Raw genomic sequence first — 26,846 nt, 5'->3', positions numbered from 1 at the left:
CCTCCGCACCCCCCACCCCCAAAAGAAAAAAAAACAATAAAGATGGTTCTGCTTTCTTTTTGTTTGGCCTCCCGTTTTCCTTCTCACGCCTTTAAAATCTTCACATTCTGCGTTTTCGAAAGAAGTATATTCACAATTTCTAACTAATCACTCTCCATCTCATCTTCTATTCTATAAAACTGTACAGACATTGTTGAGGACAACCATATTTTGTGTGCAATAATCAAAAATTTTCATCGCTGGACGTTTCCACAACTAAACAGAAATTCACTTAAAAAAAAAAAATCAAGATGCCATCATGGCTTCGGATACTTAAACACTGAACATCAGTTGTGTCAAATTCATATTTATCGCGGGCTACATTGTAGTTCCCGTTTTCATTCTGAGGGCCGTTATGACTGAAAGCATGGAAATTTTTATTGACCCATCATATTTACACATTAAACGCATCAACTAGTTTTGGAATCAGAAATCAAGGGTAAATTTGTCTTGTGAACTATTGTTGATGTTTGGTAACACAAAAATGCTTGCAATATGTCAATGTCATCATTTATGATATGATAGTTTGAAATTTTGAACAAAAATCATGAAGTTGATTCACATGATTTGCCTCCGGGGGCCACATAAAATCGTGTGCCGGGCCGCATCTGGCCCCCGCGCCTTGAGTTTGGCACCTGCTAATTTGACTTCCTGTATTGGACTAACACAATATTTCTACTTTTTTTTTTTTTTTTTTTTTTGGTTGCCGTTCCATCTGTCGAACATCTCTCTGTCCCATCCCATTCAAACTTTCTCCCATCACGCTTTGTAAACGGCACCGACGAGCCGGTAAGTCGCTCTCGCTTTTCATTCTACCGCGCTCGGTGCCGCCCGTCGCGTCATTTGAACGACTCCCAGCTAATCCTGTTTCATAATGACGTACGACTTGCTACTTGCAGAGCTGTTCTCTATTAAACGGGCGGATTTTTGATATTTGCGGGCGATTACGGTACTCAGTGACGAAGAATTTTTTTTTTTTTTTTTTTTTTTTTTTTTTTTAAACTTTTGCAGGCAAGAGCAAGAAGGCGTCCCGCTCCGGTCGCTCTTCCGCAGTCCACTCCCCGGATTTCGCCACCCTCCCCATGAGCATCTCCAGCGAGGCCGTGCAGCAGAATGCGAAAAACCAGCGCTCCAAGTTCCCCAAAATCCTCTTCAGCAAGCCCTCCCTGAAGGGTTTCAACCTCCTGGGTCGCCGCAAAGCCCAGAGGCGTTCCCCCATCCCGGCCAGTCGTAGCTGTGAGGACCTGGACGAACCCTTCCAGCCCGCCGCATCGTGGAAACGCTCTCGCTCCCTGGGAGATCTGGACTGGGAGCAGAGGAACTTTGACAATGTGGAGGTTGAACTCGCTAAAAGAGAACCCAGTACGGATCCCGGTCTCCCCGTAAAGGTCTTAAAAGAGGAAGGTTCGCCAGCTTGTACTGGGACTCCACCAGTGAGTCCCAAACCAAGAGTGGACAGACCCCCTGTGCCCTCGCAACTGCCCTTGAGGCCGCCTTGTCCCGCCACCGGGGCCCCGAGTCCCCCCGAGTCCAGTGCGAGATGTGAGAGGGTCATTCGGACTCACCCCAAAAAGCCGCCGGTACCGCCTCCCGTTCCCGCCAAGAAGTCCAGAGAGAGACTCTCCAACGGGCTCTGCCACTCCCCGCTCTCCGTGCCCTCATCGCCGTCCCCCGGCCCCTCCCCGACGCACTCGCTCACCCGCTCCCAGCCGAGCAGCCCCGTGACGCGGCGGGGCGCCGGCCCGGCCCCGCCCCTCCCCGCCAAGACGCCGAGCACCCCCGGCGGCCCCCGCGACGCCTCGGAGGAGGCGGGGGCGGCCGCCGCGCCCCCGTGGCTCTCCGACCTCGGGGGCAAGGTGGCCGTGACGAGGAAGCTGTCCCATTCCAAGACCGGTCCCGACCTGCTCACCTTGCTGGAGCAGCGACTGCAGGCCGAGGGCATCGATCTCACTGAGGAGCCGTATTCGGACAAGGTACGCGTGACGTCGAAACGGGTCGCTGCTCGTGGTGGGGGGATAAAAATCTGAAACTTTTTATCGCTTACATTATTATTACATGTAATTATTCATTTTTTTAACATGTTAATAATTAGAATATTAATTTATTAAAATAATGAAAAATATTTTTTATTTAATTATTACAGGTATTACAGGTACATCTAAAAAAATACAATTAAGTCAAAACCTTATTTCAGTTTGGTAGTTCTTTTTAAAATATAATTAAATACATTTGATAAAAATAAATTAAATAATTTTAGAAATGAATTCTTTAATTATTACAAGTATAACAGGCTTAAAAGCTTATTTTAGTTTGGTAGTTCTTTAAAAAAAAAAGAAAAAAAAATTAATTATATAAAATAATAAAACTAAAGGTATTACAGGCTTACAGCTACATCTAAAAATACTATTGTGTCAAAAGCTTATTTTAGTTTGGAGGTTCTTTTTAAAAAATAATAAAATTAAATAAAAATAAAATAAGATAATGAAAATATTTTTATTATTACAGGCTTACAGGTACAGCTAAAAAAATACAATTGTGTCAAAAGCTTATTTTAGTTTGGAGGTTCTTTTTAAAAAGTTATAAAATTAAATAAAAATAAATTAAATAAGATAATGAAAATATTTTTATTATTACAGGCTTACAGGTACAGCTAAAAAAATACAATTGTGTCAAAAGCTTATTTTAGTTTGGTAGTTCTTTTAAAAAAATTATGAAATAAATTTGATAAAAATTAATTAAAATAATAAAAATAATTTTCATGATTTAATTATTACAGGTATTACATGCTTACGGGTACATCTAAAAAAATGTAATTGTCAAAACCTCATTTTATTTTGGTAGTTCTTTTTAAAAAGTGAAATTCCTATCAGAAAGTTGAGCTTCACGCGTGCACACTGAAATATTTTGTGATGTCACAGTGTGATATGCCTTATCAGTTGCATAATTTTGCAGATCAACATTTCGTTCGGTGGGTGCGTCTCTCACAATCAGTGCTGCAACTTTCTGGCTGTTTTGGGCTCATTTTGGACACTTCCAGAGGTCCTAAGAAAATAAAACATTTGGTTGGCACGTCTATCATGAGGAAACCAAAAAGTTTAAATAACCCCAAAGGACACAGGAAGTCAGCCATTTTGGCGGCGAGTGCCATTTTGTGGCTGTTTTGACCATTTTACAGATCTCTCCAAGACAAAGTCGTCCGAAGAGAGCGCGCTGAATATTTGCCTTTTGGCTGTCCTTCTCCTGCAATCTTTTCAAACATTTTCTCAACACGCCTCCGCTCCACCTTCTGCCAACTCAAACCGGACTCCCTTTTGGAAGTCATTCCATCAGCATACCAAATGTGTTTATATTCATAACAGCCGATGCCGTCTTCTTGCCATGAGGGAGTGTTTGCCGAAGTAATCAATTGTCTTGCGCCCCCCACCCCAGCACGGCCGCTGCGGCGTCCCCCGGCCCCTGGTGCAGCGCTACTCCGAAGACCTGCAGCAGCCCGTCAAGGAGGTGGCCTCCACCATGGATCAGCTCAGAGTCCGAGAGCTGCGCAAGCAACACCGCATGGCCGTAAGGACGCCGAGCTCCAATGATCGCGACCGATCTTGTACTCCGTTGTAGAGACGCAGCTTTCAATACTTGTTCAACATTTCAATTTCAATTATTTTTTTGTGGCATGAGTCACAGCTCCCCCGCTATACAAGTTTAGCCCCTACGCAAATCGCGACGTGCATTTAGCTAGCTATTGAAGCCCACGCTGGTGCCGTTGCTTTAGAGCGCCTCGTTGTAGGCCGTGAGTGGGCGCACATCACAGAGGGAGAGCGAGGGATGTTGGCCACTGACTTGACAGTGAAGAATTTAAATTTTCACTTTTTGCCTTTGCTCTAAAGTGCCCACATCGGTATGAAGCCCCTCACCGCATGCTGACTGATCCATCTGACTTGAAAAGTTTGCTTGTTCCACTTTCCGTCGATTACATGCGTGCACTCGTGGCCAACAATGATGCGCTCTAAACCTTCCACACCAGTTAAGTATCGAAACGGAGGATGCTAGCTAGCTAACTGCTCGCTGCATTTGCGCTAGATACCCGCAGCAGACTGCATGTTCTGATGCGCTATTCGTGTCCTCAGATCCCTTCCGGCGGTCTGACCGAGATGTGCCGGAAACCGGCGGCGCCGGCGGGCAGCGTCTGCACCGTCTCCGACTGGCTGGTGTCCATCGGCCTCCCCATGTACGCCTCCAACCTGGCGGCAGCCGGCGTGGACTCGCTGAGCGGCGTGGCCTCGCTGACGGAGAGCGGCGCCTGGGAGGCGGGGGTGCGCGACCGCAAGCACGCCCGACGCATGGTCGGCGAGGCCCGGCTGGTCGCCGAGCGCCGGGACGTGTAATCCCGTCGCCGCCGCCGCGGTCTGGGTGCAATCAAAAGTATCCGGCGTTCTGCACACGAATATTTCCTATTTGTCAAGACAAGTTTTACAGCACCCTTTTCTCAAAATGTTTACGGCAACTCGGAGACTTTCCCGGATGATAAAAGGATATTTTTATTTTTATTTTTTTTTTTTGTAAAGAGAAATGCAGAAGTTGCTGTGAAGGAAAGACACGCCCCCCCAAGAGACTTTGCTGGCACTCCGCCATTTTGTGGAACGGACTCTTCACAAGTGCGTCGCTTCTGAAAAGTCCCTTTTCTTGAACCACTCACCAAAAGTTAGGGGTGACATGTCGCACAATGAACGCTTGATCGTGCAGTCAAAAACTTGAAATGATGTTCGGCCGTTCTGAACGGTAGAGTGCAGTTTGAGTTCATCCTCCCTAACTTTTTGCGCGTCGCGTATTTTCCGCCGCCGAGTTGACTCCCGTTGTTGCTTTGCAGATGCCATTAAGTGACACGTGGCTTCCTTTTTTATGACTATTTCTGTATACGGGGAGTCCTCGGCCTGCGACTGCGATCCGTTCCTGCAGTTAGCGACTTATTTCGAATTTCGACTTAAGTCGGATTCCACCATTAAAGTCAAAATACTTTGAATAAAAAGCAAATACATTGAAATAGGGAAGGCTGTGCTTAGCTATTGCGAAGGAACCTGGTCCTCGCTCCTCCACATCTCGACAAGTTTCAAAGAACCTGGACGGGGGACGGGCGTTGTAAAGTCGAAACGTCTCAGATCGAGATAGTCTTAAGCCGAGGACTCCCTGTGCTAGTTTCATTTTCACGCGTCTTTTTGGAAAGTCCCGCCGGGGTCATTGCCGAGCGCCGTTCCCGACGTACCCGGACGAGGTTTCGGACTCGGCGATTTGCCTTCGCCTTATCAGCGGATCGTGATGTTGCCGTAAATTTTAGGGGGAGGCCTTTATTATTATTTTTTTTTTAATCGCTCAACGCGGCAAATACTGACAATTTATTTCAATAACGTGAAGACGATTTTTTTTTTTTGTTTTTGTTTTTTTTTTCAGTGGTTAAAAACACACAAGACCTTAGTAAGAATATCCAAAGAGAGACAGTTGACGTTTAGAATGAAGCAGGATTTTATGAGGTCCCGGGTTCAATCCCGGACCTGCCTGTGTGGAGTTTGCACGTTCTCCCCAAGGTTTCCTCCCACGTCCCAAAAACATGCAACATTAATTGGACACTAAATTGCTCCTAGGTGTGATTGCGAGTGCGGCTGTTTGTCTCGATGTGCCTTGCGATTGGCTGGCGACCAGTTCAGGGTGTACCCCGCCTCCTGCCCGTTGACACCTGGGATGGGCTCCAGCACTCCCCGTGACCTTTGTGAGGATAAGCGGCTCAGAAAATGGATGGAAAGATGGATGGATGGAACCATGAAAGTGAAATCGGCCTGAGGTTAAACAGTAAATATATTCATGGTAAGATTTGAAACATTTTCTTTGTATTTGTAGATCGTTCCGAACATAATTTATGATTTTGAAAAATATTTTTTCAGAAAATTTCCAATGGGATTTATCTAATTTGATCATTTTGAAAATGAAAATTTTGTAGTTGAATTCATTTTAATTATTATATATATATATATATATATTTTTTTTTTATTCCTGGAACCCACCATCTATTACCTTCTATTTATTAATTTTACCCAAGCCCCCCCAGCTTTATCTTCAGAGTCACGAATCGTGTAGAATTTTCTAGATTCCGCTGCGTGCGAAATCCGCCGTCAGGGTCATTGAAACGTTTCTTTGCGGATGGCATCGGGTGGAAAGCTGCAAAAAAAAAAAAAAAAAATCAGGGAGAAAACGAAGGCACAATTGGCGTGAAACCATGCCAAAAACATCTTTTTTGTTGTTGTTTTTTTACCTTTTTCTTATTCCCAGGAAAGAGAATGTGTGAAGCGCCCCCCCCCCCAAAAAAAAAATAAAAATAACACGTGGAGATGCGAGACGGAAAGTGTTTAATAAAACAGTTTAAAAAATGAGATACTGACACTGTAAATGCACTTTAGAGGGTGACTTAATCTAGCTGAGACTTTGACTTTTGTTAACGTGGAAGTTTTTGGCGGCTCCTTAACGAACGGCGAGCGTAACAACGGAGTAATAAACCTTTTTCCCCTAATCACTCCCACTTTTTTTTTTTTTTTGCACCATCTTAATTACATATATGAAATGCTACGCAGGCCTTGCACATTCTATATATGTAATTGATATTTAAATAAGTTATTTCCCCCCCCCCGACCCCTTCTGGTTTCCTTTCCATATCTTATCGACTGTAATTAGCTGTATCATAAGAATAGCAATATCTTCCTGCGTCATGCGTATTGCTTTAGCCAGTGACGGCGCTGCATACACTTTGTATTGTAACATATGTGTACAAATTCTTTTATTTGCTTCTCATCTACTTCATGATTGTCCATACAGATTTGCTTGTGTATTGAAATAATAATAAAAAAAATGTCCATAACTTTGTCGTTCACAACCATAATAATAATAAACTGTTTCTTGCCATATGCTGCCCTTCTGCTATGGTTTGGAATGAAAAAAAAGTTTTTATCAGTGTTGTTTTAGGAAATCTTCCAGCAAGGCTGCATACTTTCAATTCATACAAATTTGTTTATGCGTGTTCCCCCCACCCAGGAGAAAAAAAGTATTTAAAAAAAAAATGCTCTTCTCTATATAAAACACAGATGTCAAACTCGAGGCCCAGGGGCCAGATCGGGCCAGCTGCATGATTTTATGTGGCCTGCAAAGGCGAATCACGTGTGTCGACTCCTGTGAGAGTTGTTAAAATCTGTACAAAAATTTCAAATTGTCATATCATAAATGATAACATGGAGGTATTGCAGGCATCTTTGGCTTACCAAAGTAGGAGTCCGAGTTCATAAGTTTCACGTGTAAATATGATGAGGCGATGAAAGGTTTTTATGGTTTCGATCATCATGGCCCTTCTGAGGGAAACCGTAACTAGGATGTGGCCCATGACAAAAATGAGTTTGACACCCCTGATGTAAAATATGACAGAAAAATGTCTCCTGCCTGACTCTCCATTAATTGGCTTTTCTTTTTTCAGTTTTTTCCCCACAAATTTGAAATTTGGTTTCAACAATTTCATAAAAACTGTTAAAATATTGAAGCATATATTGCCTTGAGCCAAAAAGATTGTAAAATTAAATCTAACTTATGGAACGCCACCAGTTTTCCATCACAGCGGTACTATGTAGAGTATAATGTAGAAAAATGTGTTGTTCTAGTATAGAGCCTTGTGGAACACTGCCAGTTATCTACAGGATGTCCTGAGTAAATAGTTAAAAAAAAAAGTGTTCGCCATGACGAAAAGATAAAAAAAAAATGCTAAGTAGCTAACCACCACTTAATGCTAAAACACAATGCTAAATGCCATCAAAGGATAGATGAAAAGTGTTCATAATTGTGTAACAGTAACAGTTTGTGAATACTAATGGTGCATTGAGCATGTACAGTGACAAGATATGTTCTCCCTGTGCCTGCGTGGGTTTCCTCCCACATCCCAAAAACATGCAACAAAAATTGGACACTCTAAATTGTCCCGAGGTGGGATTGTGAGTGCGGCTGTTTGTCGCCACGTTCCCTGCGATTGGCTGGCGACCAGTTCACGGTGTACCCCGCCTCCTGCCTGACGATAGCTGGGATAGGTTCCAGCACTCCTGACCCTTGTGAGGATAAGCGGGTAAGAAAATGGATGGATGGATTATGAATTGAAGAAAAATCCGCAAGTCGCGAGTATGCGGGGGTGCACTTTTGTTTGTGTTGGGTGAACCACCTGATGGCGCTGTTTCCCAACCCAAAGCGCAAAATGTTGGCAGTCGGAACTTTTGACTGTACAGTACTCCTCCTCCTCCTTTTCTTCTCCCTCTCTTTCCACGTTCAGTAATCTGACACCCTTTTTTTAAAAAAAAAAAATAATGTGAGGGGAAGGAGGGGGAGTCAGAGAAAGAAGAAGGAGAAAGAAGGATGGACCCTTGAAGCAGTTTCCATACCGGAGCGCGCTTAGCGAGTCAAGCCGAGCGAGGAGCCTCCTCGAGCGGACTGGTTTGCAGGAGAGGAGCCCGTGACGGGTGGGCGGGTGGGGGGTGGGGGAGAAATGGGGGGGGATATTTTTTTGAACCATTTTTTGTCGTTGTTCCTCCGTCCAAAGTAGGACTTGCCGATGGTTCTCAAATGGGTGACTTCGCACGGCGCCTTGTGAGGAGCAGATGATGAAGAATTACAGCGTCGGTCCGACTCACCACAGCAGCAGCAGCAACCAGCAGCAGCAGCAACAGCAGCAGCAGCAGCAGCAGCAGCAGCAGCAGAGCCCCCATCTCGCCCACTTCAGGGACCACCGCAACCAGCACAAGTTGTGCTCGCTCGCCTCGCTCCCCTGGCGCTTCTCCCTGCGAGTTTATGGCTTCTGCATGGCGGCGCTCTTCCTCTTCTGCCTGTCCTCTCTCTTCTACCAGCTCAACGGAGGACCCCCCAAAGTCCTGCTGGACATACGACAATATCTCGGTGAGGACCTGATTCTTCATCTTCTTCTTCTTATTATTATTATTATTTGATTTGATTTGATTTTAATCCGTGCGCAAAGGCCGATGAGGTCAAATCTCTGCCGCGTGCGTAAATCTGTCGGGAACCAGTTTTAACTTGGACGCTTTTCTAACGACCGCATCTTTCGGATTTGCGCGTCCGCGAGTCTCACTTTTGCACAACTTTCACTTTTACACCGTCCGCGCGTGCGCACATCTCACAGCTTTTGCGCTATTTAATGTCCACAACGTTCTGGGTGTCCAACTTTCACTTCACTTTTGCTCTTCTACTCGTGGACGTGCGTCGGTCACTTCAATTCGAAGTGTGCAACTTGAACTTTGCAAGACTGACTGATTGCGTTTGCACACTTTTACTCTGTTCTGCGTCCAATCATCATATTTATACTGCAATTTGTGCACAACTGCCCCATTTTCCAACATTCACCAGTTCAGAGTATTGTTTACAACTCCCACATTTACGACTTTTAACCTTTCCGCGCTTTCCCTTTTATCCCACGACAACAACACTGTTTTTGCACGGTTCTACGTCTACCGGGTCCGTTTGGACTCTATGATCCGCGGCGTTGCCACAGATACCTCGAAAAGCCACCTCTGCACCGACGGTTTATTACCACGTCCATATAGATGAAAATATTACATAATGCAAGCAGTCAACATCCAGTGACGCGTGTCTTTTTAAGGGCGTCCAGTGATTAGATGATTTATTTACCTTCTGGCGGTTCGTGTTACTTTTGGCCCGCGGCGTGGCGAGATGAAGGCGAGGGTCGGCGCACGGGAATGTGGGTGTGCGTCGGCGCGGGAGAATAGCGGCTTGGTTTCGCCGGGGACGCCGAGGAAGGTAGAACAGGGGCTTTTTTGTTCCGCCCGACCCGGAGAGAGGGGGGGGGGGTTTGAGGATGTCACTCGGCGTGCAGTGGGAGAAAGGTAGCAGACCTTTCGGGTTCAAGGGGGTCAAGCGTTTGACCGTTGGGGGTATGCAGATTACAGCTAAACCGTGGTGCAGGGTAGACCGCCGGTCTAACACGATTTTGGTGAACTGGGTCAAGGCACAGGCGGACAGATTTGAGTCTCCGGCGGTTATCGGCAGCTGGTTCTGTATAAAACTGCTCACGTCGTGGCCGGAGAACGGACAACGCGCCACCCACGCACAAATCGCTGCTCTTAGTCATCGTCCAAATCTGCGCAAAGATGTGCGGAAAGATGGGAAAATAGATTTTTATGCCGCATCAGGACAGGAGATTTATGTTGTTTAAATCGACGACACCAGTCCTCCCGATTAGTTACTTAAATCTGTAAAAATATGGGATTGATTTGACTACTACTCCGTGTTCAAGCGGTTCCTGATGAAGCCAATAAAAGTGGATCAACTCCACAGTTCTGTCCTTGCAAAACATCTCCGCGAGCTCCCGCGGGGATCGCTAACCGGTCAGCAAACGCAAAACATTCTGCCTTTTCAAACGTAATACCTTTTTCGCTTTCCAATCGCCCGACCAAAAGTCGTAAAAAAGAGCGGACCCGGCTGCCAGTTTCACAAAGAACACGGCCGTGTAGCCTTTGAGACGACGCATAAAACTGTGTCGACGGCTGCGTGTGGCGCAAGAACTACTCAGTCGCGTGAGTCCGTCGTCGCTAGCCTGGAAATGCTTTTGTTCAGACACTCCGTCCTAAATTTGGTTCCAGGGTTGTGTGGAAAAACAAGATTTGAAATCTCGTTTTGTCAGCCAGTCCAAGGTGGGTAGGGACCATCCTTGGTAATGACGATACTTTCAAACTGTGCCCACATACATTCAGTCGACGAATAATTATTGGAGGCTCATACTCCGATTTTTTTTTTCCCCCCCTCGTCCAAACACGGACGGGTTAGTGGAACGGAATGGATGAAATTGATGCCAAATGGCTCAACTTTGTTTTCATCTGACCACGGTCCTTTCTCCAAAGGGTTCTGTGAGTCACTGAGTTCAGTGTGGCAAACTTGCTTGCTCATGTCCCTTCTCGAGCAGACCGCCACTCCAAGGTTTCACTCCATCACAGTGAAGGGCGTTATTTTTTTTTTTTTTAGTCTTGGTGACCTGCGTCCCGATTGCCTTAAGATCATGAAGAAGTTCCTGTTGTCCAGTACGTGGAGCCACCTTAATTTTCCGCCGAACGTCCTCACAAGAACCTTCAGACTGAGGGCGCCAATAGTTGTCACATTTTCACCAAACATTTTGCTGATCCCCGACCCGTTCCAGACTTGTGACGGTCTGCAACTTGTGAAGATCCCCAACAATCTTCACTAGTTGTAAGCCCCTCTCACCACACACAAATTTACAAAACCGGCACACAAAACAACCTTATAACGGAGCGAATAACAATATTGACGGAACTCTCTGTTCTCTGAGAACAATCATGGAGTACATTCTTAACTAATGTGGAGTCGTTTGTACGGCTGCAATCTTCGCAAGATGAGTGTTTGTAAGAGGCAAAAAAAATATGTGATGCGATCCAGTTAGGTGAGTAAAAGTGACGCATTAGGTTTAGCAGACGTTCACTGGATATAAGTCAGTCTTGCAGTCGGAATCTGGACTCCATATTCCTGACATGGAAGCGACAACTTCCGAACTGGCGTTACGTTCGGTCCAAATGCCAAAACAACCACATAGCTTGTAAAAACCCTTTCAGGAGACAGGTTGAATATCAGAAACGTACACGACCAGAACACGGGGTTGGACCCAAAGGCACGACTCGGGAGACGTAGAGGCAATTCGGGAAACGTATTTATTCAGTCCGGTGTCGGGGATCAGGCAGGCAGGCAACGGGAGCAACAGTAACAAGGACGTCAGGGGTAGGAGGCAGATCAGCGGGCAGGCAAAGGTCGGTAAACGGGAGATCAGGAACGGCATTACGAGAGTGGGGGAACGAGGCAGGAAGCAAAGATCTGGCAAAGGCCAGACCGTACCTGTGGTTCTATATAACTGGGACGTGATTACTACAGACGACTGCGGCAGGTGCGTGCCGCATCGGGGACGGGTACGGCCGGGACAGGGACCGGCAAGACTATGACACTGTACAGTATGTACCAGTTTCCTTGTTTCTACCCGCTTTCTCCGGTTGGAGGTCGACACGACATCGGCCACAGGCCTACGGTTGTGCTCGGTTTACGGACGCATAAACATTGTTTGTTTTCCGCCTCATGGAAATTTCACTCGGGACAAAGCCCAAATGCGTTAGCGGTCAACGTTCTGTGACTGGACGTCGTGCGCTAATTGGAAATGGGAAGGCTTGACGTGGAATGATGGAAAGAGTTTTTTTTTTTTTTTAATTATTGATTGAACGATAAGTGCGGTCATTACGTTACAATTAGCTCAAGTTCACTTTCAGCACAGAGTTAAAAATAGAACAATCTCAGCCCGTGTTTTTCTCCTATAATCCGGCCATCTTTCGTCGTCCTCTGTTAAACAGGATGGAGCCCGCTAGCCAATGAACAAACCATCTGATAAACATAACCATTCGCCCGCCCCGAAATAAAATTAAAGTACGCTCCCGTCCCTCGGCCTACATCTGTCCAAACAATTTTTTTTATTTTTTTTTAAAGTGACCGTGTTGCGTTCAAGGCTTTCCGATCATAGCTGGCCGGAATGAGAAACTGGTGGGTGGCTGGTCTTGCCACCGCGGGGGTGGTACCATGACTGGATGTCTGCATGAAACAGATAGCCCATAATTTAAAAGATCAGAGCCAGGATAACTAGTGTTCTTGCGAGAAAATTGCGTGTTTGCTTACAACATGTAAATGGAGTGTACGCCTCGACGGCCTCCGCCGACCTTTCATGTCCGCCCGGCTCCGTTTACGCTTCAAATTAGAAACACGATAATTGCAGCTCCTTCACACGTGTTCGCGTCACTTTTTTTGTGTGTTTGGCTTTTGGTTCCCCCCCCCCCACTCTTGTTTATTGCCCCCGCAGCGCGTTTATGCCCCGTTTCTGTTCTTTCCATTTGTTTCTTGGAGCATCAAAGTTCTGAAGGCATTCATTACTCCCTTAATTGGGTTCTCAGTGTGCAGCGTGGCGGTCGCTGGGCGCGTGTTACATGGTGGTCACTCGCAGCGGGCAAACCGTGTTGTCTTTCCGTCTCTATTTCGGCAGACCGCAGAGAAATAAGTGGCGGTTTTCAAAATAGCGGCCTTAAATATACAGACGGAACCGCCGTGCCCCGCCCGTGTTGGTAAAACCATAAGGGACTGGCTTTGAAGGATTTATATAGCATATGCGCCCTATGGGTTCAGTTGAGTTGAACTGAGGCTGCTCGCGTTGAAAAGATCGGAACATTGCTGCATTTGCGACTGCGGAGGACGTCGAACCTTCGCGTTCCCTTCCAGAAAACTGCGGACGCAAGAATGCCATCCCGCGGCTTGTAAAACAGTTGTCAAATATTTTGATCCGTATTTGTTTGCCTGACTTTTTTGTCCTTTTGCAGTTTCACCGCATTCCGTTCACGCTGGTCAACGGCTGGCTCGCTAAGCTAAACTAGCAGTCGGCGGATTTATTCAGTGCGCCTTCCTTCTCAAATACAAACTAAAATGGACTCGTGCACAATACAGTACTATAAAAACACGTCCCAATTGCACATTTTTTCCACGAAACGCTGGCCAATACAGGCGAAGATTGAACTTTAGTTGTTAGCAAAATAAGCTAAATCGACAGTCGACATCACCTCCATTCAAATGGACTTAAACACTAATACACCAGAACCGTAATTCCCACCCTACAGACCGCACCTGGCTATAAGCCTCGGTACACAGAAAGAGTTTAACGCTAGCGTGGCAGTAGCGGTAGCGCGGCACGAGGGTTAAACTCTTTCTGTCTACTGAGGCTTATAACCAACACTAGCACTTGTATCGCATCACTGCATAAACTGCAGCGTTGAAAGCGTGTGAAAAAAGTCGCGGCTTGTAGGCCGGAAATTACACTAATAGGTAATAGGTAATGGTCTACTTATCCAGTCAGTACTCAAATTGATACAAGCATGCAAAGCTGCCCCACAGCTAGCATGGTAAGCTAACTTAGCAGTCATCTCCTAGTTTTACTTCAATCAAATTGGATCAAATTCCGCTAAGAGCAGTCACAGTAGATCTAAATTATGAAGGGTTTTTTTTGTTGACAAAAAGTAGCCAATGATGAGCTGAGTGAGACTTTGCTAAAAAGCATCATAACCTAACATGCTAGCCTACGTGTTTAATCAACGTCCTAGCAATCAAATTGACGGAAATGAACAACAACAGTGGCAAAATACAAAATACACCAATCAAAATGCATAAATATCGGGGCAATATTATTCCATTTTAACGTATGGAGTACAGGGAAAAAAATGGAATTCTGTAGTAAACAAAATGAACGTTAGCATTGGGCTTTAGACTCGTTCTCTCGCTTCTCGCTTTTTTTGTCGTTGTTGTTGCATCTAAAAAAACAAAACAAAACCAAATAATTTCCATGTATTGAACGCATTTCACACAGACTAGAAATAATGCTTCTTATTTCTTTGTGTGGTTCTGCTTTTGTTTTTTGTTTTTGTTTAGGTTCGGGTTTAACGCAGCCCCTCCACATATGCGCGGGCCAAAATTAATCAAAATGAAAACGCAGTCAGTTTGTTTCCTCACAGATTTAAAGCAAAGTAAAACCCGTTAATAACACCGACGATACACAAAGTGTACAGTGGTGCGTTGTGTTAAATTGATCAAACAACTCCCAGCTTATACTGCGTCGTATTTGTAGGAAGCCCCGCGGGATTCGCTGCGTCGCGCTTGTTTTATGACCGCCATTTATGTAACCTAGAAATGGGAATAAAAGCTTGGCTGTAATTAGTTTTGTAGTCGGTACGATAAACATTTGTACGCAAATTGTTTAGTTGAACAGCTTTTCTGTCACACACGCAATACCATAAAAAAATGGATAATATTCCTCGGGGTACATTTCAGTCACGAGCAATTATGCATTTGTATCCTTGTTATTATTGTTATGAAACAAAGGATATAAAAGCTTAAATCTTCAACTAAGTTGCACAAGTTTCAGGCTGCATTCAGTACCATAAACTTTCGGGCGAGTCGTATACCTTGCGGACATTTACATCTGTGCATTTTCTTTGCCGCTTATCCTCACGAGGGTCGCTGTCAACGGGCAGGAGGCGGGGCACACCCTGAACTGGTCGCCGGCCAATCGCAGGGCACATAGAGACAGACAACAGTCGAACTCACAATCCCACCTATGGGCAATTTTTTTAGAGTGTCCAATTAATATTGCATGATTTTGGGATGTGGGAGGAAACCGGAGTGCGTGGAGAAAACCCACGCAGGCAGAGCCAGGATCCAGCCTTGGTCCTCAGAACTGTGAGGCCAACGCTTTTCCAGCTGAGACCCCGTGCCGCCCCAGGCATTTAGATTAAAATTAAAAAATACCAACGCGATGGTCTGTAATACTTTCATTATATTTTTGGTTGTTGTCAAATGAGCAACTGGAATTTCAGTTCTCACAGTTCCGTTGAACTTTTATGACCCGTACAAAACTACTCGACACCTCATTCATCCAAACGTCAGGTGACTCGTATAGTCCGCCGTTTTAGCCTCGTAGCGGATTAGCGTCAGCCGGTGTGAACGCGCAGCGACGGATTGTTATGAGAAGGCAGCATTTTTGAAGCCTCTCGAAGGAATGTGGACGTTCCCCGCGGAAAGCAAAGCTCGCACCACCGTCTCAAAATGCTTCCTCTCTCTCTCTCTCTCGCCCTCTCAAACCGAGCTCTGTCTTGTTCCCGACGTGCCGTTAGCTCCCCGATGTAAGGCCGAGTGCTAAAATCCTCATCTGCCCATCACTTGTCGCACTTCGGGACGGAGATGTTCCCTTTTTTTGTTTTCCCCTTCCTCGTGGTGGTTTTTTTTTTTTTTTTTTTTCTGCGTTTGACGCTCACAAACGTGCTGAAGTTTATTTTCTGACAATTTCCAGATGTTCCGAGGAGACATCTTCCGAGGTTAACAAAGGAGGTCGCTCCTCGCTTCCAGTAGCAACCCTTTTTTCTTCAAAATGAGTTCAAAGGTCATTCTGGGACTTGTTTGGGGTTTTTTTTTCTCCCCGCGTTGCTTCACGTCTCGGAAAAACGTCAGTCCCTTTTCGGCTTCCGAAGCGTTTCCGCCGGTCCGTCCCAGAACAACCTGGCAGCTCCCCGCTCCACTCGTCTACTCCATCTCTCTCTTTCCTTCCGCTCGACTTCCACCCTCGATCCGTCGGATTCGTCGGAATAATCCGCGTCCTCCGCTGCGAGGGGGGGCGGGGGGGGAATATCTACGTCAATCATTTTCTAGATGGAACGCCAGTAAAAATGCCATGTACTTTTGGGACCGCAGGATTTGCCCAAAACTGGCGCTTTCGACATGTTGTCTGTCAATTTGAACAATATTCTTATTGTTATTGTTTTTGCAAAGGATTGGCATACAATGACTACCCGTTTATCGGCGGGATACGTTCCAGGCCCAAAAAAAAAATGGAAATCTGGGACGTATTATATTTCTTTTCGTGCCTTTCCGGTCGGTCTCCATCAAAAGACCTTCAATATTTTTTCTTACAAGAAAGATTTATTTCCAAATCCGTTACACGTTTGAAGAAAATTGATGACACGGCGCAAAGACTGAGAACTGTGTAGTCCTCAACTGTTGAGCTTTCGTGTTGGAACTCATTTTCATGTGTTTTTCTCGTTCTTTTGGGGGGGCTTCCCTAAAACTGTCCCAGTGACTGTGACTCCTCCTCGGCTCCAGAAGAACTTGAGCAAATTTGTTTGCATCAGCGCTTATCTGGCTAGACATGCCGAGACCCCGAAAAGGCTCGTGTAATTTCTCGTTTCCCTGCCCTGAAGAAATGAAACGTTTGCCTTTGGAGGTAAGAAATGCCGAAAAGGTACGATTCCGCTCCGCTCTTTTCTCTTGGTTTTCCTTCTTTCTTTCTGCTTCTCCCCCAGGAAAGCCAAAGAACTGTCGCGGTCTCAGTTTTGGTTTTCGTGTGTTCCACCGGCTTGTGTCCTGATTTTATCGGTTGTGTCCACCTGTTGGTGTTTGCCCTCCTCCCTCGTCTTGACCAATCAGCTCCCTTTAGTCCAGACCTTTCTCGTTGTCTCGTTGGTCTCTGTTTTTCCTGTTTTCTTTCAGTTCTTGTTGACCCGTTGTCCCTGTAGCAGGTTGCTTCGTAGCTCATTGTGTTTTTGAAAGTGACGTCAAGTTTTGAGTTTAAGATGAAGTCATGCTTTGTTACTTTCAGTATTTTTGGTTGTTGCTTTGAGTTGTTTTTAGAAATAAATCTTTTTTTGATTCCTCTACCCCTGCCTTTCCTCCCCGCCTCCCTGCATTTGGGTCCTCCACGTCTTGCCGTGCCTTCCTCGCCCTTGACTAGCCTCGACCGCGACAAGAACGGCATCTGTGGAAGCCAACGCTGCAAGTATTTCGCACTTTTTTTCAAATCGCTCGTACAAACAGAAGCCCGGACCGCCAGGCTGTTGTTAGCGCCGCACTGAGATTCATATGCAAGAAGTTGTTTTGAAATTTCACTTAGCTCGAGCGCCTCGTCGTAGTCTTCACCCTCTGTAGATGTTAACCCAAACTGTTTTTTGAGGGGCTGAGCGCTCCCAGCGGAGCGCGTGAATAAAAGCTTTGTCGGATCAGTCCGAACTGGACCCTGGTGGGTTATTATCACCGCAAATATTCCTGCGCCGCTCGAAAGGCAGGAAAGCCGCGAGCCCCGCAAGAAGTCACCGCCGGCTCAAAACTCTCTGGGAGTCAGACGGCCATGGAGGCCCTCGTGGCTCATCTTCGGATTTTCTGCTTATATCAGACGAAAGTTCTCACAATTTGTACTTCCTGATTAAACTCCTTTCACACATACTAACCTTTCGTTTCTCTTCAAATGTACTGGGCCTTGAATCAAATCCATCCATTAATTTTCTACCGCTGTTCCGGATTGGGTCGCAGGGGGAAGTGGCTTCAGCGAGGATACCCGGACTTCCCTTTCCCCAGCCCCTTCTTCCAGCTCTTCCGGAAGGGACCCCGAGGCGTTCCCAAGCCAGCCGAGAGACGTAGTCTCTCCAGCGCGTCCTGGGTCGTCCTCGGGGTCGCTTTCCGGTGGGACGTGCCCGGAAAAACCTCACCTGGGAGGCGTCCGGGAGGCATCTGGATCAGATGCCCCAGCCGCCTCATCTGGCTCCAGGCACAGTCCCTCGACACCGAGCCCCTCCCGGGTGACCGAGCTTCGCACCCTGTCTCTGAGGGAGACCCCAGACACCCTCATTTCGGCCCGCTTGTATCCGGGATCTTGTTCTTTTGGTCACGACCCACAGCTAACGCCCATAAGTGAGGGTAGGAACGTAGATCGACTGGCAAGTTGAGAGCTTCGCCTTTCAACTTAGCTCCTTCTTTACCACCTTGAAACAAATGTTGCAAAGCTGTGCAGTACTGTGCCAGCTAGCATGATGCTCCCGCGCGTGGGAAAGATTTAAAACATCGCCACACCTTCAACACACAAACAATGTAAAAACCCTGCCCGGTGTTTCAATTGCATTCCAAGCTTGCAATGTCTTTTGTGTGTTCAAATACATTTCCAGCGTGTTTGGAAGGCGTGTGGACGCTGTAAAATGTATCACCGTTTTTATTTGGCGGATTCCCACCTCCATTCACGCGAAACGGGGCCGGAATGTACGTAATAACAGTGCCCGCATCTGTTAGCACGCACGAGTGCCGCGCCGTGCCGCGCGTATGAATCGACAGCAGTGTTTGTTCGCCGTCGCCGGGCCCGGCGAGGCGGCCTGCGTCGGATCAGCGCCAGGTCCCCGGGACAGGCCGCGGGTGTCACGTGCGGGCCAGATCTCGCGCCTTCGACCTCGAACCCACCGAACAGAGCCGGGTTTAGTTCTGCCGCCCTTTAAGCGCAACACTTCGCTCGCTCCGTGGAGTCGTGTTTTTCCGCTCGTACGTGCGGTCGGCCGCGGCGTCCTCGAATTCGGCTCGGCGAAAGGCCCCCGTTTTGTCTGAATTGCTGAGAAATTGAGTGAAACCAGGGCTTGATGCAAAAATGTCAGTTCCTTTTTTTAGTCTTGTTTGCTTTTTTAATGACCGCTTTGTCATTTCACGCTGCGTAATTAGTCTTCGGTCCACATTGTGTGACTTCGCAGACGTCAGGCTCGGTTTTGTTGTTTCTCTTGTTTTTGCCAAGCCTTTTGTTCTTTGAATCATATGGCGCGTTCAGGTGCAGGGTCAAATGGTGGGAAACGTTGCACTCGAATCTTTCTGTAGCGTTTGTTCTCATCACAGCGAAAGTTGGTGTCCTCAAAACAAAACGAAAAATGTGTATTTAAAAGGTAAAAAATAGCACTCCATAATATTGAACTTAGGAAAAACATAGGAGGCGGCAGCGTTGGCCTCACAGTTCGGAGGACCCGGGTTCGATCCCGGCCCTGCCTGTGTGGAGTTTGCATGTTTTTCTGGTGCCTGGGTGGGTTTTCTCCGGGCACTCCGGTTTCCTCCCACGTCCCCAAAACATGCAACATTAATTGGAAACTCTAAATTGCCCATAGGTGTGATTGTGTTTGTCTCTACGTGTTCTGCGATTGGCTGGCAACCAGTTCAGGGTGTGCCCCGCCTCCTGCCCGTTGACAGCCGGGATAGGCTCAAGCACTCCCCGGGACCCTTGTGAGGATAAGTGGGTAAGAAAATGGATGGAGGGATGGATGGATATATTTTTGACCAAATACGCTGCATCAATTTAATCTCATTGTAGTGACTTTTCTGGTGTCTCCGCCTTCGCCACTATGCGGCAGTATAAGACAGACAGATATATTGTTCACCTAGACATCTCAACTCCTTCCAGCTCATCAGTACAGCACAAATGTCATTCTTAAGGCTGAAGAATGTATGACTGAACAATGCTAGATTGTCAGTCTACATCTGTTGCTGCACCATTTGTGTTAAATCTGTTGCTTCAAGTGTTAGCAGCGCGTCCAACCATCCAACCGAGCCGCATATCCTCACATGGGTCGCGAGGACTGCTGGGGCTTATCCCAGCAATCATCGGGCAGGAGGCAGGGTACACCCTGAACTGGTTGCGAGCCAATCGCAAGGCACATCGAGACAAGCAGTCGCACTCACAATCACACCTAGGGGCAATTTAGTCTCCAATGAATGCATGTTTTGGGGATGTAGGTGGAAACCCGAGAGCCTGGATAAAAGCCACGCAGAGGATGCAAATGCCAGACAGGCGGGGCGGGGTTTTGAACCCTGGTCTTCAAAACTGTGAGGCCAACACTCTAGCCAGTTGCTCTACAATAGCAGCACAACATAAATGGTAATTGGGGTTAGCATTAAGCTAGCAGACAGATGCTAACCCTACGTGACATGGTCATCGAGACACGTCACGTCATTGTTTTGAACTGTACGCATTTTAGCCCGTTTTTGTCGAACTGGTGAATTTCTTGCCGTGCGTTGCTACGTCAACCGCTAATGCCGGATGTCTTTTTGGAGTCAACCGTCAATCCGTTGAACGCGACGAACTTTGCGCTCGTAGCCCGCGAAGAGGCCGGGCTCCCGCGCCTTTAACCGCGCTGGATGTTCTGAAGCTTTGAGCGTCCGCAGCACCTCCTTCAAAGGGCCCGTCTATAAATAAGACCTCGCAGTTCTCGGGAGTAAGCGTTGCCATCTGTTGTTTTATATCGGGGTGGGGGGGGGGGGGCGTCGCTCCTTTTCGCTCGCAACGCATCTCTTCCGCGTTCTCCCATCTGCCGTTGTGACCTTTTGCGACCCCCGTTGCGTTTCGGACTTGACTCTCAGGACTCGGATGTCCCCGAGCCCTCCCCCTCCTCCGCCCCATCCCACTGACATGTGCTCTGCATATGGCACTTGCACTTTATTTGGCACTTGACAAGGAAAATAACGGGGGCGGGAAAATGTGCACGTGGACCTTTTCTTCGGGAGGCTTTCCGATGAAGTCATGGGGGTTACGAGGTGCTTCTTGTGAAGACACACGCGTCCCGTGTGCTCCTGGTAACTAGCGCTTTCATGACCTCGCACATGGACTCTTTGTCGCCGCAAATCGAGGCCTCCGCTACATTAGCCGCTCGCTTGCCTTGCGCCTCCACTTGGATCCGGACTGCCTGGAATCTGGAAAAATGCAAATCATCATTCCTTTTTTTTTTTGTTTGTTTTTTTGTTTATGTTCTTTTCAATCCCGAGGCCAAAGCGCGCATCTTTGTGTCCCGAGCGTTCTCTTGAAGAATTTTGGTGCAAAACAAGGGAGCGGCGGCCGTGGAGCCTGACAGCGCCTTCCATGAAAAGTGATTTTATGGAGCACATCAAGTCGGGCACCGTGTAATTAGCGGCATCTCTTCGCTGACACACATGCACACATGCACTTGTTTTGCTTTTTTGTTTTTTTTGGATGGGGGGGCCTAACTGGTGCCAGCTTTTTTTTTTTTTTTTTTAACCACAAATTACAGAGAATCTTGAAGTAGTGCATTTATAGTTAAGGCATGCAGATGAGCTGGATGGGGCGTCAGGGCTGAAGGTGTCTCGACAGCAGCAGCAGCAGCGGGAATTTTTCCACACACCTGTGCTGAAGAGACAATTTTTTTTTTTTTTTTGGTCCATTTGTTTTTAATAAGAAATATAACAGTTCACGCTTGTTTTAAGGAGGGAAAAAAATACCACACTTGTCTATCAAATGTTTTTTTTTCAGTAAACGAATTAAAAATAAATGCATGAATAAACACCTGACCTGTCCTCATTTTCAATTTCCTCATTTTTTTAAATTAAAGAAAACAATAAAATAACATTGATTTAAAATGAAGTAGTAAAGCTTAATCCAAACTATTTTTTTTAAACATAGATAAAAGTATCCTGAACAAACCTAAAAACATGTTACTGAATTAAAAAAAACATAGCTCACCTCCTCACAAGGTTGACGGGGAGTGCTGGAGCCTATCCCAGCTGTCAACGGGCAGGAGTCGGCGTACACCCTGAACTGGTTGCCAGCCAATTGCAGGGTGCATATGTAACATACAAGAGAAAAGAGAGTTGGTTATATTTTATTTTGATTTTTTTTATTTAAAAAAAATATATATTTTCATTAAAAAAAATAATCAAATGTGTCAGACTGAAGATAAAATTACAATTTGTGAAGCTAATCCAAAACACAATGTGAGGGATTTTGGTGAAATTAAAAAAATATATATATATTATCAAGTCTCTTTTCTCTTGTATGTTACACATAGAGACAAACAATGAATGACCTATGGGCAATTTAGAGTGTCCAATTAATGTCGCATGTTTTTGGGATGTGGGCGGACACCGGAGTCCCAGGAGAAAACCTACGCATCCACGGGGAGAACATGCAAACTCCCACACAGGGAGGCTAGGATTCAACCCGGGTCCTCAGAACTGTGAGGCCACCGTTCTGCCTGGATTAAAAAAAAACAAAAAAAAAAACCAATCCCTCATTTGCACGTATGCTCCTTTTTTGTCAAGCAATTCTGGAGCGCTATGACAAGCTTTTTCTTTTCATTTTTTTTTTGTCCTTGTAATGGCGTCATGCATTCCATCATCGCAATGTGTCGCACTGTTGCTTCATCCGCTGCCATTTTCATCATCTGGATGTTCACATTACCCCCCCCCCCTCCCCGCCACCTCCTCCTTTTGTCTTCCCATTTCTTCTCTTTTGTCTTCCATGACATTTGATTGTGACCGGCTGACCGCGGCAGAGAAAAATACAGTTTTCCTCCATACTGAAAGTACACAAAATTAGACGTCAATACTTGCAGTGACTATAACGGTCCCAGTTCTGAAACTCGAGTTTTTGTGCACAGCGTCCATGACATGCTGACGACGGACGCCGCTGAGCTACTCGCCGACTTTAATGTGATTTAAGACTTACTCACTTTCCAGGCTACTTAAAGTCACATTTGACATACGTGTAAACTGAGAGAATGTCTCATTTAGTGCTGTAATTCAAAGCGAGTCATCCATATTTTTTTTTTATTTTTTTCCCCGTGCGAGGAATGTCCAGCCGGTGAGGAAGCTGCCAGTAATTAATCTTGCGCTGACGTCATCTCGCAAATCCGTTTGCTAGCGCGATTTTTCCCTCCTTGTCTTGCCGTTCTCCGCGTTTTCGCGCCGCTTCCTGACGTGCGTCACGTGATCAACCGAGGGGGAATTCTTTTTCTTCACCCCCCTCCCGCCCTAAAACAAAACACGATTGCGTCATATGAATCACATTTTGTTTCGCTGACCGCCTAAAACTTGCACCCATCTTGTTTGGGTTTTTTTTTTTGCGTATCTCGAATTGCGGGTGACTCAGCGGCAGAACCGCTGAATCCAATAAACAAAAAGATGAGGACACGTCTTGAAAAGGGCTGAATTTCACCCCGCCTTCCCTTTTCCTCCACTTGTTTGAGCGATCCGGAGGCCAGTTTAAGGTCAAACCCAGAAATCGAGCACAGGCAGAACACGTGTGATCTTTCGGCATAAATTAGTGGCGGGGAAGCCCGCGTTCCACAGCCTATTTTTGGATTCCCGTGTTGATTTTTATGGCCTCGCTCGGCGGTCCGTTGCGGTGGTTCCGTCCGTGTTCCCAACCTCGGTTTCCGTCGCCTCCGTGCCACCTCCCCACACCCGACGCGGTCTCGGACACCTACAAAAACAAAGCGGCGGCGGCGGCGTGTCCCATTTTATTTATGTCTAACTTGGATTTGTCTTGACGTGACAGCGGCGTGGGGCGAAGCGGGGGACGAGTGGGCTAAGACCGTGACCTGACTGTAATTGGGGGGGGGGGGTGGCTGCAGTTTTGGGTTCGTCTAATCAATGGGTGGGGTGGCAGCACATACACGTACGTCCCGGTGTACACTGGAACTAGTGTGTTTGCATATGGTGTCAATTATGGCCCAAACGTTTAGTCAAAGCGTGTGGCCATGTTTCCAAGTTTAACAGCGTCACATGTACAATTTAATTGCCTACATGTGTCTTTACATACATAATACTGGTTTAGCAGATTTAAAAATATATATTCCAAGTGATTTTGTGCTCTAAATCTTTCCATATCATTTATTTTCTTCTCTGATGATGGTTAAGCTCCAATTTACACTTTACAACCACATCGCAGAACAGCCTAGGCGTAAAATGCTGAACGTAAATTGACCAAAACCAGAACACAGTTTAGCTAACTTCCTGTGTACTGTATGCTAGCCTAACGAGTATAACTACACTTTGACAACATGTTTTTGAAGCCGAACTTGCTCAGAAAAGTTTTTCACTTCAACTCCGAGAAGGAATGCGCTTAGACCTCCACTACCTTAAGATCGGCTACATCGGAAGACCAATCACAGGGCACGTTATTGAATAACCAACAATGTTGTTGTTGTACCCAAGAACGACGGTCGTTATTCCGTATCAAGGTCCGGAAAGTGAGCCACATCGGCAGGGGCGCTCCGCAGATCTTCCACCGTCGGCGTAGTCGGTTAAGAGATGATGCGTATCGTGGGGGGGGGGAAGTGACACAATAGGCATTTGAACTTGTGACACCAGCCCGAACGGAGTTGCGATAGCGTCGATCTCACGGGCCGCGGGAGTTGGCTTTCGGATTCGGCTACCGGAGGCGGGTAGCCGCCCAACACGATGTCGGGTTTGTAGCCGGCGATCCCGTCTCCGCATCGACGTATGGCGGATGAATGTACGGCTCGATATCTCTGACGGTTTTGCGCAACGCTCTGGTGCACGCTTCTTGCCTTGTCAACTCGTGATTAGGATGTCCGGCAAGGTAGCGCTGAAGCGCGTATTATTTTGTAGGCAAGCAACAAGGAGTTTCGACTCGGCGTGTAGGTGATCAATGGAAGCCAAACAATCCCCCTGTTCAGTGAAGTCCATAAGTGTCAGTGGTGTGCCTTATAAAGGATAAAATGATTCACTGTCCATTTGGAACGTTTTCCATGCTAACATTTAGCAATTTGGCTAAGGTGTTTCCACTCAAAACTCAAAATTCCTTTGGAACGCATCAAAAGTAGGATTGTGTTTGATTTTCTGTCTGAATTAACGCCTAGCTAGCTTCTGGCCTTGGCATTTTGGGGCTGCTGGTTTGATTTGGGTTTTATTTTATATTTGCTGACTTTTGAAATTGTTGCCACTGTAATTTGTAGCTTTTTTTGCTATCAGTGTAGCAACAATTTGTAAAGATGCCATCTGTGCTGAATGAGTTATGTGAGTTTTCACCTTAAAAACGCGATCATACTTGAAGAAGTGACTTGAAACAGATTTTGATTGAGTTTCCACCAACTGCTTCGAAGACTTGGTCAGAAAAAAAAAGTAATTGATGGAATCTGGCACGCGCTAGCAGACAGCTCGTGTTGTAGCATGAAGATTCGTGGAAGCTATCATTTCCTCTATAAAAACAGTTCTAAAAAAGATCCAAAAGACTTCCAACCATGTCTGTCTGTCTCAACCGGTCTGCGCAGGATGTGGTGAGAGATAAAGGTTTGATCTCAACACTCTCCGAACCTGCAATCTGCTTTTACGTAACCGGAACATTCCAGGTTTGCAGTCTGGTGACCTCGTCGTTCCCCCCGACCTCATTGGTTCCTACGTGTTGCTCGGTGGCCTCGCCGACAGTCCGCCGCTTCCCGAGCGTTGCATTCTGGGACTGAAGGAAGAGCTCAAATTCAAAGTCTCTTTCACCCGTACACCCAAGGTCGTGCAATCTGGAATCAAACCAACATTTCTGAGAAAAATACACCGCTAAAATTGTAGCCTCAGAACCAGTTCTAATTTGGGTTGGACCAATAAATACCTCGGTGCGTACATTTGCATATACTCACTGATGCTCATTTTGTTTGAACTATTCTGAGAACGTTTTTTCTCAGAACAGCATGTCGTTACTGACATTTTAATCCTCCAACTGGATGTTTCTATGACAGCCTTGTCACGCCTTCCACTTTGTTGGCAGGAATTTTGTGCCACGAACATCTGAACCAAAGTGCCCCCACATAAAATATGCACAGGAAGAAGCAGCGAAGAAGAATGTAGTCTGACGACGACGACAACAGAAGCCATTCGGACGCCACGGTGCTAAAGTTGCGTTAGCCTCGTTGTGTCGACACATTTTATTGCGTACCAGTGAGAGTACAAATCTCTGTTGAACTCACTGTCGAGGCGCCACATCAGTGTTTGCAACTTCGTGACTTTCCCCAACTTATCTGGCGACAAAGCTTTAGTGCAGTTCTTGGAGAGACTGCGACTCTCGAGAGAGAGCAAGAGATCCTGCGTCCAGACTGAACAGCACTTGCGCAAAGACACCTGTCGCTAACGCTAACATGGCTTGAAATACTGTCCTTCGTTGGTTAGTTTCTGTATTCTCTCAGGCAACAATAGCCCCCTAAAAAAATGCTTCAATGTGTGAAGTTTGTTTTTATTTAGATGGTCTTAACAAGTCCCTCTGGGCTTCAGTAATCTAATTTCACCGCTCGCTTAGGAAGTGATGGATGATTTTATTAGATTTTTGGGCTCTTTTTGTTGTAACTTATTTTTATTTTTGCGGTTTTTGTGGCCGTAGATGCTAATTGGGCTGTGCAACCGCAGGCGAGAAGCAAAGCCACAGATCCTGTGACCCAATAATCCAATTAAGCATTTAGCTTACATGCCTACGCGCTGCCGCATTCCACGTAGCTCGGCCATCAGTCACACATACACACACACGTCAATATGTTTATGTTTGACTTGTCCCCCCCCCCCAACCCCCCCTTTAAAAGATACTTAGAGGCTCACTCGGTCTTCATTAG

The 26,846-nt window shown here is 46.4% G+C and overlaps 2 protein-coding genes and 1 long non-coding RNA gene across 9 annotated transcripts in view; 2 read left to right on the top strand and 1 right to left on the bottom strand.

Annotated features, from left to right (window-relative positions):
- Positions 1–7,088, top strand: part of sash1a (SAM and SH3 domain containing 1a) — a 153,124-nt gene extending 146,036 nt beyond the window's left edge. The window contains exons 18-20 of one of the 4 annotated variants that reach the window (XM_061812684.1): positions 1,051–2,012; positions 3,469–3,600; positions 4,161–7,088. In XM_061812684.1, the coding sequence (XP_061668668.1) occupies positions 1,051–2,012; positions 3,469–3,600; positions 4,161–4,418 (1,352 nt within the window). In that variant the 3' untranslated portion in view covers positions 4,419–7,088. The remainder of the gene's footprint in view (positions 1–1,050; positions 2,013–3,468; positions 3,601–4,160) is intronic. The other 3 variants (XM_061812685.1, XM_061812686.1, XM_061812687.1) reach the window with 3 other exon arrangements.
- Positions 7,089–7,257: 169 nt separating this feature from the next.
- Positions 7,258–8,571, bottom strand: LOC133496755 (uncharacterized). The gene is made up of 3 exons (XR_009793848.1): positions 8,487–8,571; positions 8,270–8,389; positions 7,258–8,159 (listed from the first exon to the last, which is right to left on the bottom strand). It is a non-coding gene; the product is annotated as an uncharacterized LOC133496755 (long non-coding RNA).
- Positions 8,426–26,846, top strand: part of usta (uronyl 2-sulfotransferase a) — a 47,517-nt gene continuing 29,096 nt past the window's right edge. The window contains exons 1-2 of one of the 4 annotated variants that reach the window (XM_061812694.1): positions 8,426–8,564; positions 8,645–8,997. In XM_061812694.1, the coding sequence (XP_061668678.1) occupies positions 8,703–8,997 (295 nt within the window). In that variant the 5' untranslated portion in view covers positions 8,426–8,564; positions 8,645–8,702. Of the gene's footprint in view, positions 8,565–8,590; positions 8,998–16,806; positions 17,479–26,846 lie in introns of those variants that run through there. The other 3 variants (XM_061812693.1, XM_061812695.1, XM_061812696.1) reach the window with 3 other exon arrangements.

The sequence above is a fragment of the Syngnathoides biaculeatus genome, chromosome 23 (genome assembly GCF_019802595.1).
Source record: "Syngnathoides biaculeatus isolate LvHL_M chromosome 23, ASM1980259v1, whole genome shotgun sequence".
In the NCBI taxonomy this organism is placed as follows: Eukaryota; Metazoa; Chordata; class Actinopteri; order Syngnathiformes; family Syngnathidae; genus Syngnathoides; species Syngnathoides biaculeatus.
This window is presented reverse-complemented; position numbering and strand designations above follow the sequence as displayed.